The 15,004-nt window shown below is 39.8% G+C and overlaps 1 protein-coding gene across 3 annotated transcripts in view; it reads left to right on the forward strand.

The window, feature by feature from the left end:
- Babam2 (BRISC and BRCA1 A complex member 2) overlaps nucleotides 1–15,004 on the forward strand; it is a 471,740-nt gene that overhangs the window by 221,296 nt on the left and 235,440 nt on the right. For all 3 annotated transcript variants that reach the window (XM_010604714.3, XM_010604713.3, XM_019204631.2), the window contains one exon: nucleotides 2,530–2,724. In XM_010604714.3, coding sequence (XP_010603016.1) covers nucleotides 2,530–2,724 — 195 coding nt within the window. The remainder of the gene's footprint in view (nucleotides 1–2,529; nucleotides 2,725–15,004) is intronic.

Here is a 15,004-nt window from a genome sequence, read left to right on the forward strand (position 1 = left end):
TGTCCCCCAGAAGTTTTATGTGTGTAGGGGTGGGCCCTTTGGAAAATGATTGAATCATGGGGCAGTGTACTCGTCAGTGGATTTATTCATTGGTGAGTTCATAGCTGAATAGTGCTGTTAGGAAGTGGGGCCTGGTTGAAACAGGTGGCTAACTGGGGGTGTGACCTGGGAGGATATATTCTTGTCCCTGGCTTTTCTCTTCTTCTCTCTCCTCTCTTTTGACTTCTGTCTTCTCCTGTCTTCTGTTTTCTCTCTGCTTCCTGGCTGCCATGGGTTGAGAAGCTCTCTTTTCCTGTATCCTCTACTGTGTTGTTTCTGTCTTGGAGCCATCAACCTTAACCAAAAAACCCTCTCCTCCTTTCAGTTTTGAGTGTTTTATCCTAGTGATGGGAAAATGACTAAGAAATACCCATTCTTTTCACTGTCCACTCTCATCTTGGAACTTTTGTCAGTAGACTCTAGGACCCACTGCTTTGTTTTTTAAAGACCTCTTTAATCCTTCTCCGAAGGATTTTAGCATGTGGCTGCTGGTTATTTTCTCAGCATTACTTGTCATGATTCTGGGTAGTTTTTAATTTTCATGTAAATTAAATTATTCTTCTAATACCCCCGCCCCTCAGTCCTTGACTTTCTCTCCTGCAGTGATTTTTGTCCTCCACTTTCTGTTACCCATGCATATCCTTGGGATACATTAGACCATGTTGGTGCCAGCTGTATAAAACCTTCACTATCTATGGTTGCAAACATTCTACTTTCTGAACACATCCTCGTGTCTCTGCAATTCATTCTTTGTCGCGTCTCAACCCCCAACAGTTGTCCCAGTTGGCCACGGCATGTAGTCCATTGGTCCTGCTACCTTTTCATTAACTCTTCCCTTATGAACTGACTTGGCCTTTTCCTGGCCTAATACTCAGGGCCCATAATTGTAGTAATTTTATAAAACCTCAAAGATCTCTTTTCCTCCTTTCTTTATGTCATTGGATTTGTCTGGCAAAAGCCAACCTTTGTCTAGATTCCTCCTACTCCATATCTATAGTCAGGCAGTAAATTGTAGGCTAATTTGTCTCACTTAAAAATCATACTTTTGACCTCAGTGGGGCTTTTACTTTTATCTGGAATTGTTATTGCATTTCCCCAATTCATTTATTCTCTGAAGTAACTTTTCTAAATGACTGTTCCTTACTTTCATCTCAGACTATTAGTAGTCCCTACTCCTCCCTCCTCCGCTGACCACCCTCTTTCTCATGTCATGGAGAAGATGGAACTCTTTCAGAAGAGAACTGCCACAAGCTCCCACCACCACCCGGAACAGTCTGCCTGCATCCGTGCTCATTTAATTGGCTTCCCTTCGGCTTCCTACTTCTAGACTCTCTGGGCTCATTTCTAAGGCTAACCTGCTTTGAGATACCTGCCTCGTGGATCTCTGCTTACTTATTACCTTCTGTCTCGGCGTTCTGCTTGTTCCCTCTCTCTCTCTCTGGCATCACCACTTCCCTATTCTCTGCAGGAATATTCCATCAGGCTATAAACATCCATATGCAACTTCCCCTTTACCTCATGTTTCTCTGTAGTTTCCAGGTAGAATTGTCTGGGCTAGTTGTGTGCAGTTTCTTTCCATGCATTCTCTTAAACTCTTGGTAGTTTAGCTTTACTCCACCAAAACAGCATTTATTGAGGACACTACTAATCCAGACCCAGTAGGGAATCCTTGGCCTCCCCTACTCATCAGCACCATTTGACCTTGGTCTTCACTTCTTTTCCTCAAAGAACCCTCTACACGGGGCTTCTAGAATACATACATCCCAGTGACATTTTTTGTACCTTTTTTCCTTTGGTACTGGGGATTGAACACGGGACCTTGTGCTTGAGAGGCAGTCAGTGGAACCAATGAGCAAAATCCCCGGCTCATTCACCATTTTTTTCATATTAAAATATAAGTTCTTCAGAGTGCAGATGTGGCTTTTATTTTATTCACTGCCTAGAGTAGTGGCTGGCTTCTAATAGACATCAGTGCACATTTGTGGAATGAATGAATATGAGCTTAACAATGGCCCACTTATCAGATCTTCCCCCATTTCTAGCAGGTTTCCTGGTCATAAGGCTTCACAGCTGTTTCTCTACTCCCTCTCTCCAAACCCTGTATTTCTTAATTGTATCTTTCCTTGCCTCTACTTTATTCCTATCTTTTTCAAATTAGACCATTAACATTGCATTTATATTTCCTTGAGGCTGTAATGTTTACCAACCATTTATTTACATCTGGTATTGTAGATGCAGATGATCTGTAAATATGTAGTTAAATTATTTTTGAATATAACGCCGAATTCAGGTATCAGTTGAAAAGAATTAAAATTGTAAAAGAATAAGAAAATAATTCAGTCTTCCAAGGCTAAAATTATATGTGCTAGGATATTTAGTTTTCTTATTTTGCTACTGCTCTGCTCTATACTGTTTCTCCCTGCTCCTGACCTAACTCATGTGGATTTGTAAGAACACTGCTTTTCACCGGTTCTTATTTGTGCTCTGCAGAACCTTGCCTCCTGGAACCCTGCAAACCCCGAGTGCCTCTTACTTGTGGTGAAGGAGCTTGTGCAGCAGTATCACCAGTTTCAGTGCAGCCGCCTCCGTGAGAGCTCACGCCTCATGTTCGAGTACCAGACGCTCCTGGAAGAGCCTCAGTACGGAGAGAACATGGAAATCTATGCTGGGAAGAAGAACAGCTGGGTAAGGTGGGCAGAGAATGGGGAAGAGTCACGTTCATCTCTAGTTAAACGAGATAACCAGTTCAGATGTCCACTGATCGTAAGCCCTAGTCTTCAAGTAATTGTGGTTTAGATAGCCCACGTATTTTCTTGTAGCGGCTGATGGGATCTTAAATCTTAACACTTATCTTGTTTAATGTTTCTCAGAGATAGCACTTGTGAGGCCTGTACAATTCAGTCTCATTGCCAGTGCTCTGAGGATACACCTGTGTTACCAGACCCCAAGCAGGATCTGGTGCAGGTGGCTGCTGGGCCACGTTTTGAGAGTCTCCCTCCTTTCAGGAGTGCATTTTTCCAGTACCCCGGTCAGTTAAGAGAGGCCAGCAGCTTCGGGGGCAGCTAGTTATATGGAGCCTTTTATACTCTCTTTTTGTAATTACTTTACATTGTATGGTCTTTTAAAAATGCAAGTCATAGGCTGGGAATTTGGCTCAGTGGGTCTCACCACCTGCCTCGCAAGTGCAGGGGCCTGAGTTCGATTCCCGGTTCCAAAAAAAAAAAAAAAGCAAGTTGAAATATCGCTTTCCTGCTGTCTTTTTTCTCAAAGTAAGCCGAAGTCCTCTCAGGGACGTAGAAAGTTCTGCATGCTTTCTGTCACCACAGTCCTCCATCCATCACTTATTTTGCTCGCTTCGTCTCCTACCATCCTCTCTCATACCCTCTCCTGCGAGCCCCTGCTCCAGGCATTTTTGTCCTCTAGGGTCTCTGTGTACGTTCTCTCTACCTGGTATGTTTTCCCTAGGTGGTCACATGGCTGCTTTCCTTCTTTCTTTAGATTTCTATTAGTATGTTTTCACTTGTGTGCTATTAACTCCTCCATTTAAAAAAATTGAGGTATAATTTACATACCGTGCATTTGCCTGTTTGAATTGTTCAGCTCCGTGATTTTAGTAAACTTATCATTTTTACCTCACTGGGACCCTTTGTGCTCATTTATAGTTAATCCTGTTCCCACCTAAAGCATCAGGCAACCACTAAGCTACTTTCTATCTCTCTAGATTTTCCTTCTGAATGTTTCATATAATGGAATGGTTCTGTTTTTGGTGTTTTGTGATTGAATTCCTTTGCTTAGTATAATACAGTGGTACCTCAATCCACAAACTCAATTCTGTCCATGGTTCTGGTCGTGAACAAAATTGAACAAGAACCGAATCAACTCTCCCCATTAGGTCAAAATTGAACCTAACCGTTGAATCTGATTCAGTTTTTGTTCAACTCGGTTTTGGACCAGAATCATGGAAAGAATCGGGTTCATGAACTGAGGTACCTTTGTATATTTGAGATCCATCCATGTTGCACTATATGTTAACACTTCTTTTTTTTTTTTTTTTGGCTGGATGGTTTTTTTTTGAAAACATATACCACATTTTTGTTTATCTGTTCATCACCTGATGGTCTTTTTAGGTTTTTTTTTTTTTTTTTGGCTGGATGGTTTTTTTTTGAAAACATATACCACATTTTTGTTTATCTGTTCATCACCTGATGGTCTTTTTAGGTTTTTTTTTTTTTTTTTGGCTGGATGGTATTCTGTTGAAGACATATACCACATTTTTGTTTATCTGTTCATCACCTGATGGTCATTTTAGGTTTTTTTTTTGTTTTTTTTTTTACTTGTATGAATAATGCTGTTACAAACATTTAGGTGCAAGTCTTTGTAATACCCATTCTTAAATTTGTAACTTACTTCTACAATTATCGGCCCTTTTACTCTCCTCTGTTTTTTAGGTCTCTCTCTTTAACATATTGGTTATATGTTGCTGTTTTAAATAATCATTCAGTAACTTAGTGCCTTAAAATAATGCTTACCGTGTTAGCTTTTGTTTGTCAGGAATCCGGGTGAGGTCTCTACTTAAAGTTCCCTCCTGGGCTGCACTCTGGTGTTTGCCCAGGTTTTAGTCAGCTCAAGTCTCCTCTGGAGATGAATTCATTCACTGTAAGGTCCTTCATGTGCCTGTGGGCACGACTGTGCTCCTGTGGGCTGTTGGACTGAGGGCCTCAGTTAGTGCCATCTGGGGTCTGGAAGCGACCCTTGGTGCCTTGGCTCTACAGGGCCTGTCCCCAGGCCAGTCCTAAAGTATCAGCCATCTTCATCAGAGTAAGCAAGCCGGGAAAGAGGAAGAGCAAAGCAGATAACAGCTTTTTCAAACCTAATCTTGGGAGTGACTTCCCATCACTTTTACTGTATCCTGTTAGGTCCAGCCCGCATATGGGGGAAGAATTCCCTGAGTGTGGTACGGTGATCATGGGGGCCAGTTAGAGGAAGCCTACTACACGTACCTATTATGTTTGTTTTATTATTATGTTTTATACTCCCCACTAGAGTATAAAATTTCATGAGGGCAGGGATCTTTGTTCTGTTCAAGATACATCTCAAACACCTGGAACAGTGCCTGGTACATTATTGGCATTCCATAAACAACTGTTCAAAAAATGATTAATTAGATCTAGTTAAGCCTGAGTTAAGTTGCAGTAGTTTTCTCTTGTTAATTCTTTTAGTTTTCACTTAGCCTTCTTTTTCTTGGGTTAAATGTGCTCCTCCTTTTAGTCTTTAGCTTTTTCTTTCTGAGCCTTGGTAAAGTGTATGAGGACTGTTGGGGTCCACTATTAGTTGCCAACAACTGTTTTTTTTTTTTTTTTTTGGTTTTTTGAGACAGGGTCTCACTATGTAGTTGAGACTGACCTGGAACTCAATAGGTAGCCCAGGCTGGTCTCGAACTCATAATGATCCTCTTGCCTCAGCCGCCCGAGTGCGGGGATTACAGGCATGTGCCACCAGGCCTGGCAGTCTTTAGCTTTTCTTAAAGGATATACTTCCCAGGTTTTACACATGATTAATACCTTTGAATTTGCATGACTTGCATTTTTCTTATGTTCTAGCAAAAGGCACATAACACCAAATGTGTCATCTTTCCAGAAGTGTGTAGCTCAGAAGCAGACTAGAACTTTTGTATTTTGTGAAACTAGAACTCCATACCCATCGACGCTAGTCCCCCCCAGCCCTTGGCAGCTGCCTTTCTACTATCTGCGGTTTTCACTCTGAGGTAGCTCATGTGAGTGGAATTGTGGTGTATGACCATCTGTGACTACTTTCTTTGACTTCGGATAATGTCCTCGAGGTTCATTCATGTTGCAGCCTATGACAGATCTCCTTTCTTATTAAGGCTGCGGAATGTTCCACTGTGTGTAGACACTACCTTTTGTTCATCTGTTTATCCTCTGGTGGACTTTTGTGTTGTTTCTACCCCTTGGCTATTGTGAGTGATGCCACAGTGAACGTAGATGAGCAAAATATCTCTTTTGGACTTTGTTTTGAATTATTTTGGGTTTGTGTAGATGTGTATTAAAGTGAGATTGATACATCATATGGGGTTTAATTTATTTTGAGAAAACCTCTATACTGTTTTCTGTAATGGTTTCACCATTTTACATTCCCACCAACGGTTATGTAGTTTGAAATTTAAACTATTGATTATATGGAAACTTTAATCTGTTCATGTGTCTCAAAGGAAAACTTTGTTGAACTTAGTTTAATTCTCTGTCCCTAGAATTTCCCTTATTGAATAGCCAACATGTTTTTGTCTCAAAAAAAAGGATGTTAGGTTAATTTGCTGTGATTTTTTTCCTTGGTGAACCTACTTTGTCTTTAATATTGGCAGGCTCATGTGGGAATATGATTACTGTCCAATTTAAAATTTTAAAATTTGCATTCCTACCTTGTTCCCTCCTTTGATATCAGGGCTGAGTTAAAATATAATCCAGATCTGTGACACTTTTTGTGATCTAAAAATTGTATTCAGTGGTAGAGCTAATACTCGAGTTGTAGTTTAAGTGTGGAAGTTTTAAATTTGTTGAAAGCAGATAGACAAGCTAGATGTGGTGTCACGTGCCTGTTTTTCCAGTGACTTGAAGGGCTGAGGCATGAGGATTGCAAGTTTGAGTCCAGCCTGGGGAACTTAGTGAGACCCATCTCAAAATAAAATAAGAGAGATAAAGATAAAAAGAGAGATAAAAATTTTATTATAAAATAAAATAAGAGAGATGGAGCTCAGTGATAAGAGCACTCCAGGAAGTGGAGAAGGAGCAGGGGGAAGGGAGCACAAAAGATGGACAGTTTGTATAAAACCTACTATTGCTAGACTTATCCCATTTTATTTTGACTTGATATTGAGTAATTTTTAAATGTTAGGGCAGTGCTTATGGGTCCAGTGGCAGAAAGACACCTGATAATCTCACAGTAAGGTCAGGTGGACAGTCACTAAGCTTCCAGCAGACCGGGCCTAGGGAGGGCCACATAGAAATGGGAGCTGGGACTTTGGAAGCAAAAATAGATAAAGGAAGAAGATACAAATGTGCATCTTGAGGGATGAACAAATTAGAGGGTAGTGTGAGGCTGCCTTATAGAGCAGATCAGGAATCTGGGTGATAAACATAAGACCTTACCAGAGAGAAGGGAGCTTGGTTTTGAGTGAAGATGTATGGAATCAGGGACTCTGCCAGTTTTCTGTTATTATTGCAGAAAATGATCACAAACTTAGAACAACTGAGATGTACTGCCTTAGTGTTCTGGAGGTCAGAGTCCAGAGTCTGGGGTCTGTCTTAGAGCTCTATAGCGGCTGTGCTGTGAGAGATGTTGTCCTTGGGAAATTATGGAAGAACACTGATCCTAGAAGACTGTAGTGAGTACAGCTCTTCTGGGGAAGTTTAAAAGACATTATACTCAGATCTTTTAAGTAGACGATTCACAAACATTTAAGCAAAAATATAGTACTCAGTTGGAACAGCAGTTTGGTAACCAATAGTTATGACAAATGTATTTACTCTTTTAAGAAAAGTGAATATGAACTTTGGTACCTTATTTTCATTCACCTTTAGTGTTCCACTAAATATGTGGTCTCCACATGCCTTAGTTTTAATCTGTGGAAGAGCTATACTTAAATGAATGGGCTCAACTTGTCACCCCTCAGCTGTCTTGTGGAATGTCGCAGGGGTTCTCTTTGAACTCCGCTGTGTTCCCTGATTTATTAGGGACATAAGTGAAGTTCTGTAAGTCATGCATTTCAGTTTTTCTGGCAGCAAGCGGCTTGAAGAGATGGCTATTACGAAAGATCACAAAATCATTATTTAAAATTACTTTTGTGTACTGGACTGCTGCATCAAACCAACAATACACAATTGAGTAGGGCTAAGCTGGTATAGGAGAAATGTACAATTATGGAAATCTACCTTGCTATGTTTTGAGTAATTAAAGATGTGTATCAGACTTGGGTTTTGCTCCTAAAGATACCAACATCCAGTTGAGAAGACTTAGTCTTTATTTGTAAAAAATGAAATAGCAATACTGGATAGATTGTTTTTCAACTAGAATTCATAGACAGCGTATGTGTTCAGCAGAAGAGTGAATAACTGGGCAATCGAGTGACCACAGGAAGTCTTTACTGGTGGGTGGGACCCGACCTGGGCCCTGGAGGAAGGCGGGCAAGGTTCTTGGTGGAAGAGCTCAGTGGGGTACATGGCTGGGGAAGCACAGGAGCTCGGTGCACTGGGAAGAATTGTGAGCACGTTTCAACTAGTTTACTGATCATTAAATCATATCTCTTATGTCTTAGTGGTGTGTTGAAGCTTGAGCACATTTTTATATTAAGTAAAGTAATGTTTATTATTTAAATGCAAGAATTAATATACTCTTTAAATAAAAGTTGAAAGACTCAGTGTGTTCTTCTTGGCCTGAATATAAACCCACGTGTTTTGGTTTTTCTGGGCCAAGCCGTCCATTTGATAAATACTTTCTGTAATGAATCCAACACTGCATAATTATTTAATACATTTTATTCACTTCTGTATCCATTAGAAAAGATGGTTTTTACTGTGGTCATTATCAAATCTTTCCACCGTGCAGATTTATATTCTCAGTGCTCCATTTTTGCTCTAAAAGTATGTGCTCTTAAAATCCTGAGATGCTGCTTCCTTTTACTCTCAGGTGTACAAGAAAAATTTAAATCCTTGAAATTTAAAAATCCTGTCAGTTCTATATGAGGCCTACCAATCTGAAATACAGGATTCTTACCCTTTGCAAAATCACTCTTCTTTTTTCTCCCAGACTACCATTTAGTGTTTTAGCAAATGCACATTTAAAAGTATGTAGTTTTTTTAAAAAGAAATTTAAAAAGCACATTCTTTATTTTTCTTTGCTTTATCTTCTTTTTTTTTTTAAAAAAAAAAGCAGACAATTTATTTGAAGGTGGGGAAGGAGAGAGAGAAGAGGGAATCTCGAGACAGACTTTGGATGAGTAGGGAGTATTCTAAAGGGAAATGCTCTGCCTTTAGCATTTCATGAAGTCCTTTCTCCTTGTTGCTTTGCACATTTCTTCTAAAGAGACTTTTGAACATTGCATTATTCATTTTCTATGCTGGCTTTATAATTCTTAGAAAACACCAAGTGTTTTTTTTTTTTTTCATACAGGGGATTGAACTCGGGTCCTTGTGCTTATGAGGCAGGGGGCAGAAACACTGAGCTAAATCCCTGGACCAACACCAGGTATTTTTAAACTGGTAAAAACAGGTAATATATTGAGATGCAAAGCTTTTATGCTCAGAATGAAAAATGCATATTGTGTGCCTGCAGGATCAGAGGGAATTTTTTAGGTGTATTTAATTTGATTTTTCCAAACCTTTTTATTTTGAATAATTATAGACACATAATTTGCAAAATAGCACAGAATTCCTTCGTATCCTTACACATTTCCCCCAGCACTTATACTTTATATAGCATAAAAAGTATGGAAAGTAGGAAATTGACAGTGATACAGTACACAAGGTGTAACAGAAAAGCACAGCATATGTTTGTTAAAAAAGTTTTTACAGGGCCAGGGATTTAGCTCAGTGGTGCCGCCACCTGCCTCGCAAGCTCAAGGTCCTTTAGTTTGATTCCCATACCAAAAAAAAAAGTTTTTACTATAAAAAACATATCGCTTCTTATTCCCCTCACTTCCAGAACACTTGTCCTCTCGTTCTACAAGTCCTCTTTCTTGAGTATCTTCAGTGTGCTGTTGTGGCTGCCTTGATGTCCTAAATCCATTCAAAACATTTCTATTTCGTAGTCATTTTGACTTTGGGGAAGAGGTGAGCCTGAGGTTACAAGGTGCCAGATCCTGTGACTAAGGTGGACGAGAACACAGCGTCGTGTTCTCACCGGTCCACCTTTCCACTGAGTGACGCTTAGCAGCACCACTTACTGTATTCTGAGTGCACCTCTGAAAGACTCTGATGAAAGGACTTCTGGACCTGCTTCAGAAGCTGTCAAGAACGATGGAATCAGTGTGTTTGCAGCAAGGGGGAGTATTTTAGTGGGATTTACTCTAATAAACAAAAAAAATGTAAACATTCATCATATATTTCAATCATTCCTTGTATGCGTATAGTTCTGTGTCATTTTACCACGTGTGTAATATTCTGTAACCATCATTGCAGTTAAGTACAGATATTCCATTACCACAAAATCCTCCCTCCTGATACCCCTTTGAGCAATTATTTTCAAGATGTAATTAATGTACACAATCAAGAATTTTTATATAAAAATAATGATACATTTTCTTAATGAGTAAAGCATGAGTTTGTAAATTTATGTCAACTGCCATTTTAGAATTTTCTGCATTCGTATTTTTAATCTGAAGAACTAGTGTTTGTTAATTGTAGCAAAGTAGAACAAGCAAGCTTGCCACTTTTATTTTGCTTATAGGATTCCTAGAATTTAAAGCTGGTTTGTCATACCTCATATTTTGATCAAAGGTATTATTTTTTCCTGATTTGCATATGTTTCAACATAACCTAAAACCACATATTTCATGTATTAAAGGTCGTCAGGGATGATATCTGATGCAAAGCGGACATATCCCTTCCTTTTGTGGGGTTTGTTTTGTTTTGTTTTGTTTTGTTTGGCATTTAACCCAGGGCCTTGAACAAGCTAAGCAAGCATTGCGCTACTGAGCTACACCCGCACTGTGGATATTCTAATGGCGATTTATGCTTATAGAATGGGATATAAAGTAATTACCTTTTCTGTTGTATCCGACCCAAATTCTAGCAAGTTTTTAAAAATCTGCACTGTACACATTAAGCTCTAGTAACATCTAGAAATAGAGGAAAGGAGCCGTTTCAGGACAGCTCCTCCCTGGAGTTAGGTCTGATGCTTCTTGTGTGATTAGGACATCAAAAGGGAAAATGCTGGCCAGGGATGGAGCGGGAGCCTCTGTGGGGCAAAGCCCTTTCGGAGAGTGCTGGGGAGAGAGGTGAGCATGAAGCAAGAGGCCTTGGGGTACAGTTCTGTCGCTAGTTCTTTTCGTTGTGAGTGTTGGTTTTCCATGTGTCGCTTTAATGGAAATAACCACACCGTTGCCCCAGCCTTGACGCAAAGATTAAATTAGATCTTATGTGTGGGAAACAGACATGGAGTTAAATAGTAGACAGTATCGTTGTCATTATTATTGGCTTCCTTTTGTTTATCCCTGAAGTGTAAATGGTTATATTCAGTGTTCAAAAAATGACGGCTCAGTGATTGTTCCTGTGTTATTTAAAAAATGTTGTGGAACATGAAGGTAGAATAGTTTTGCATGTGGACCAGTAGAAGTAGTTATCATCTAGGTGCAGATAAAGTGTGGAAGCCAAAGTGAAGTGAGCCACCTTTAAGAGAATGTTGCTTATCTTTCTAGGGCCAGTTTGGATGGATTCTTGAAGATAGAAGAACAGATTTGAGAGTATCGGACAAGGTGGTGCAGAAATAAAGCCAGTTTGTTTAGACAGTGTGCAGTTTGAGGAAGAAGAAAACAGAGCAGTTAGCCGGAAGAGCCAGTGTAGTCCCGCGCTCATGCTTACTTACCCGAAATTTTTCAGCTTGCCTGTTGGGAGTGTTTTGGTTCATGGCGTCTGACAGCACAAGTGCATTCAGGTGTCATGGCAGGGGTTGGGGACTGCTGTTCACTGATGGTGTGTAGTTCTGTGCAGTCTCTTGCAGAAGCTGGGAGCCGTACCTATGACTATCGAGCACTGCCAGGGTAGCCAGACCTGGGTGGCATGTATGCACTTGTACGCATTGGAGTGTGAAGGATTTTGTGTGAAAAAAGTCAGTAACCTTTATGTTGATTATATATGGAAGTGCTAATATTTTAGATATGTTGGAAAATATGAAAATTTATTTTGCCTATTTTTTTACACCATTTTAACTGTAGCCATTTGAAAATGTTAAGTAATTTAGAATTACACATGTAGCTCACATTTGTGCTTGGCATTACTGCTCTCTTGGACAGCCCTGGTTCAAAATGGCAGGAGTGCTAAGAGAAGGATCAAAACTCTGGGGAGGGCCCGGGGCTTCTTGGCTTTTTCCCTGCTGGCCAAGGGGGTAATGGGTACCACGGTGATGCCGGCCAACCTCACATGGCGGGGCAGGTGCAGCCTCTCTCATAATTTTCCTTTTCTTCTTGCTGTTTGGGAGTTAAGCCCCTATGGCTTCTGATCTGGGGTAAACTTCTTTGAAAAGGGTAGATAGTGTGGTGGTCAGATAGGCACAGTTCTAGGGATTGCATGGATTTATTTTTGTGTTTAACAGCAGGGGACCATTAGGAGCTAAATGTTATTTATTTAAAGTAAATGAGCTCGTGACAGAGGCTTCCCTTTTGTGTTGTTTTTGCTTTCGAATTTACTGTACTGAAATTTGACTTGTTTGCCAGCAAGAATGCCTAGGCTCTCGCTCATGGTAGTTTATGTGTTGGGTTTTTACCTATTCATAAAAAGTAGAGTATGTGTGTCTGAATTACCTTATACCTCAGGACCTTCAAATCACCTTGACGCTTAAAAGAAACTTCGTTATTTTAAAAAATACCAGAAGAAAACTCAGGCATTTTTCAGCAGCAGAATGCATCAAAGGAAAGAGGCCTTGTTTTGTGGAAGCAGAAGAAAACACAGAGGAAATTCTTTTAATTTCCTTTGCCTGTGCTTGTAAGGAAGGTGGAATTGTGCCACTGACTTGTATTTGTGAAGCAACCTGTTTGTCCTGAAGCCTTTGTTGCTTTCCCCCTTTTCCCCATGTCTGCTTGGTATCAGGTACACTCCTTGTACAGTATTCTTAACACAGAAGGAATTGACAAATGTCAAAGGACCAGCTGAGTTGGGTTGTTAAAGCCTTCTTTCCATGTGGTATAAATCAAAAGATGAAGAATCCTATATTTTGAAATGTATTGTTTTTGGAGGTGTACAAATGACGTATTATGTTGTCCCCCTGAAAAATGTTTCCTCATTTTTTAATTCTTTTCAGTGAATTTATGATAGTACTACCTTAAGCACTTCTCATACAGCTAGAGAAAACAGTCCTAAAAATTGTTATGGAATCAGAAGAGACCCAGAATAGCAAAAGCAGTCTGGGGCAACGAGCAAAATAGGAGGCATCACAGAACCTCATTTTAAGTTACACTACCAGGCTACAGTGATAAAAACGCATGGTACTGGTACAGGAACATGAATGTGGATCAGTGGAACAGAATAGAAGAAGCAGAAGTTGGAAACTGGATAAAGAAGATGTGGTTTTTCTATAAAATGGAATACTACTCAGCTATAAAGGATGAGAAATTAGTCATTCATAGCAAAATGGATACACACTGAGGATATACTCAAGTGAAATAAATAAGTCACATATGTGTAAATATCGAATAGTTTCTCTGGTGTGAAAAACTATATGAAGAAAGGAGCTAAAGGTGTAGGGAGGGTGGGATGGGTAGGGGAAGGGTAATAAGGGAAAAGAAAAAAATGTGAGATAATGAAAAAATGGAAATAAAATGTTTATAGATGGGGAGGGGAGGAGGGGTGAAGGGAGGGCAGGGACAAGGGGAAAAATGAGAACCAAGACTTGTCATGTAGAGGTACAGGATCCCAGCAATGAATGTAACTGTACTGTATCCGTAAAATGTACCAATAAACTCAATTAAAGCTGAAAAAAAAAAAAAAGAATAGAAGAAGCAGAACAATCACAGACACTTGCAGCTATTTCATCTTTGCCCAAAGAGGTCAAAATGGATACACCTAGAAAACATAAAGTTAACTGAAATAAATGAGACACACAAGCTTAAATACCATACAGTTTCTTTCATTTGAATAATCCACAGTACAAAGAAAGAGCAAAATAAGAGATTGATAAAAGGAAATGGGGAGATAGATCTTCTGCAATTAAGAAGTTGTACCAGCAGACTGAGGGTGGGGAGAGAGAGGAGCGGAAAGGGATGTAAAAATATTTAAGATGTGTTATATAGCTGGGCGTGGTGGCACATGCCTGTAATCCCAGCACTAGGGAGGCTGAGGCAGGAGGATCGCTGTGAGTTTGAGACCAGCCTGGGCTACAGAGTGAGTTCCAGTTCAGTCTGAACTACATAGTGAGACCCTTTCTCAAACCCTCACCCCCGCAAAAGATGTGTTATATATGTGTACCAACTACTCTCCTTGAATGTAGTCTTTATATGTTGCAAATGTGAAGTAAAATAATAATTATAATATAATAATGGAGAAAGGGGATCTAGAGAGAGCAGGAGAGGAAGGGGAAAAAAGAATCAAGATAAGTACACGTACCCACTCTCTAAGATGAATATAAGCATCACATACTCCAAACAAATACTGATTTAAAAAAAGAATGCTAACGCAGTAGCGGGGGAGTGTGAGAGTGGTATTGATGAGATAAGCACGCTCATGAGGTTTACAGAATTCTGCCCTGGGAATTTGGATTTAGCACTTGGGAGAGTGAGATTGGTCCCTTTATGAGTAATTGGCCTGCAACATGTATGTCTGGGAGCTTTTCTGCTCACATTGCTTAGTGAAAAGAACCTCAAACTGGTGAACAGAAAGAAAAATGGAGCAAGGGACAGCAAAAATAAGGGATAAAGAGAAAATTCTGAGGGTATGATCTTTGGAAGTTAGACAGGACTGTATTTTATTCTTAGGTTCCATGAGTTACTTGGTTTCCTTTTAATAAGCTGCCTTTTTTTTGGCTCAAATTAGTTTGAGTTGGAGTTTACCTCTTATTTGCTCAAATTAGGTAGAATTGAAATTCTGTTACCTGAAACTAGAGTCCTAACTAAGTTACCTTGAAGGCATGTTATAAATATTTGTAGCAAAGGATATGCCATAGCATACATTTTTGTGTAGTTGTGTTTTTAGTCAAAATTAACTTTAAGATCTTTAAGGATGCCCAGCACTTGGGAGGCTGAGGC

Source organism: Fukomys damarensis, unplaced genomic scaffold (genome assembly GCF_012274545.1).
Source record: "Fukomys damarensis isolate Sample0158 unplaced genomic scaffold, DMR_v1.0_HiC HiC_scaffold_2, whole genome shotgun sequence".
NCBI classification, from domain to species: domain Eukaryota; kingdom Metazoa; phylum Chordata; class Mammalia; order Rodentia; family Bathyergidae; genus Fukomys; species Fukomys damarensis.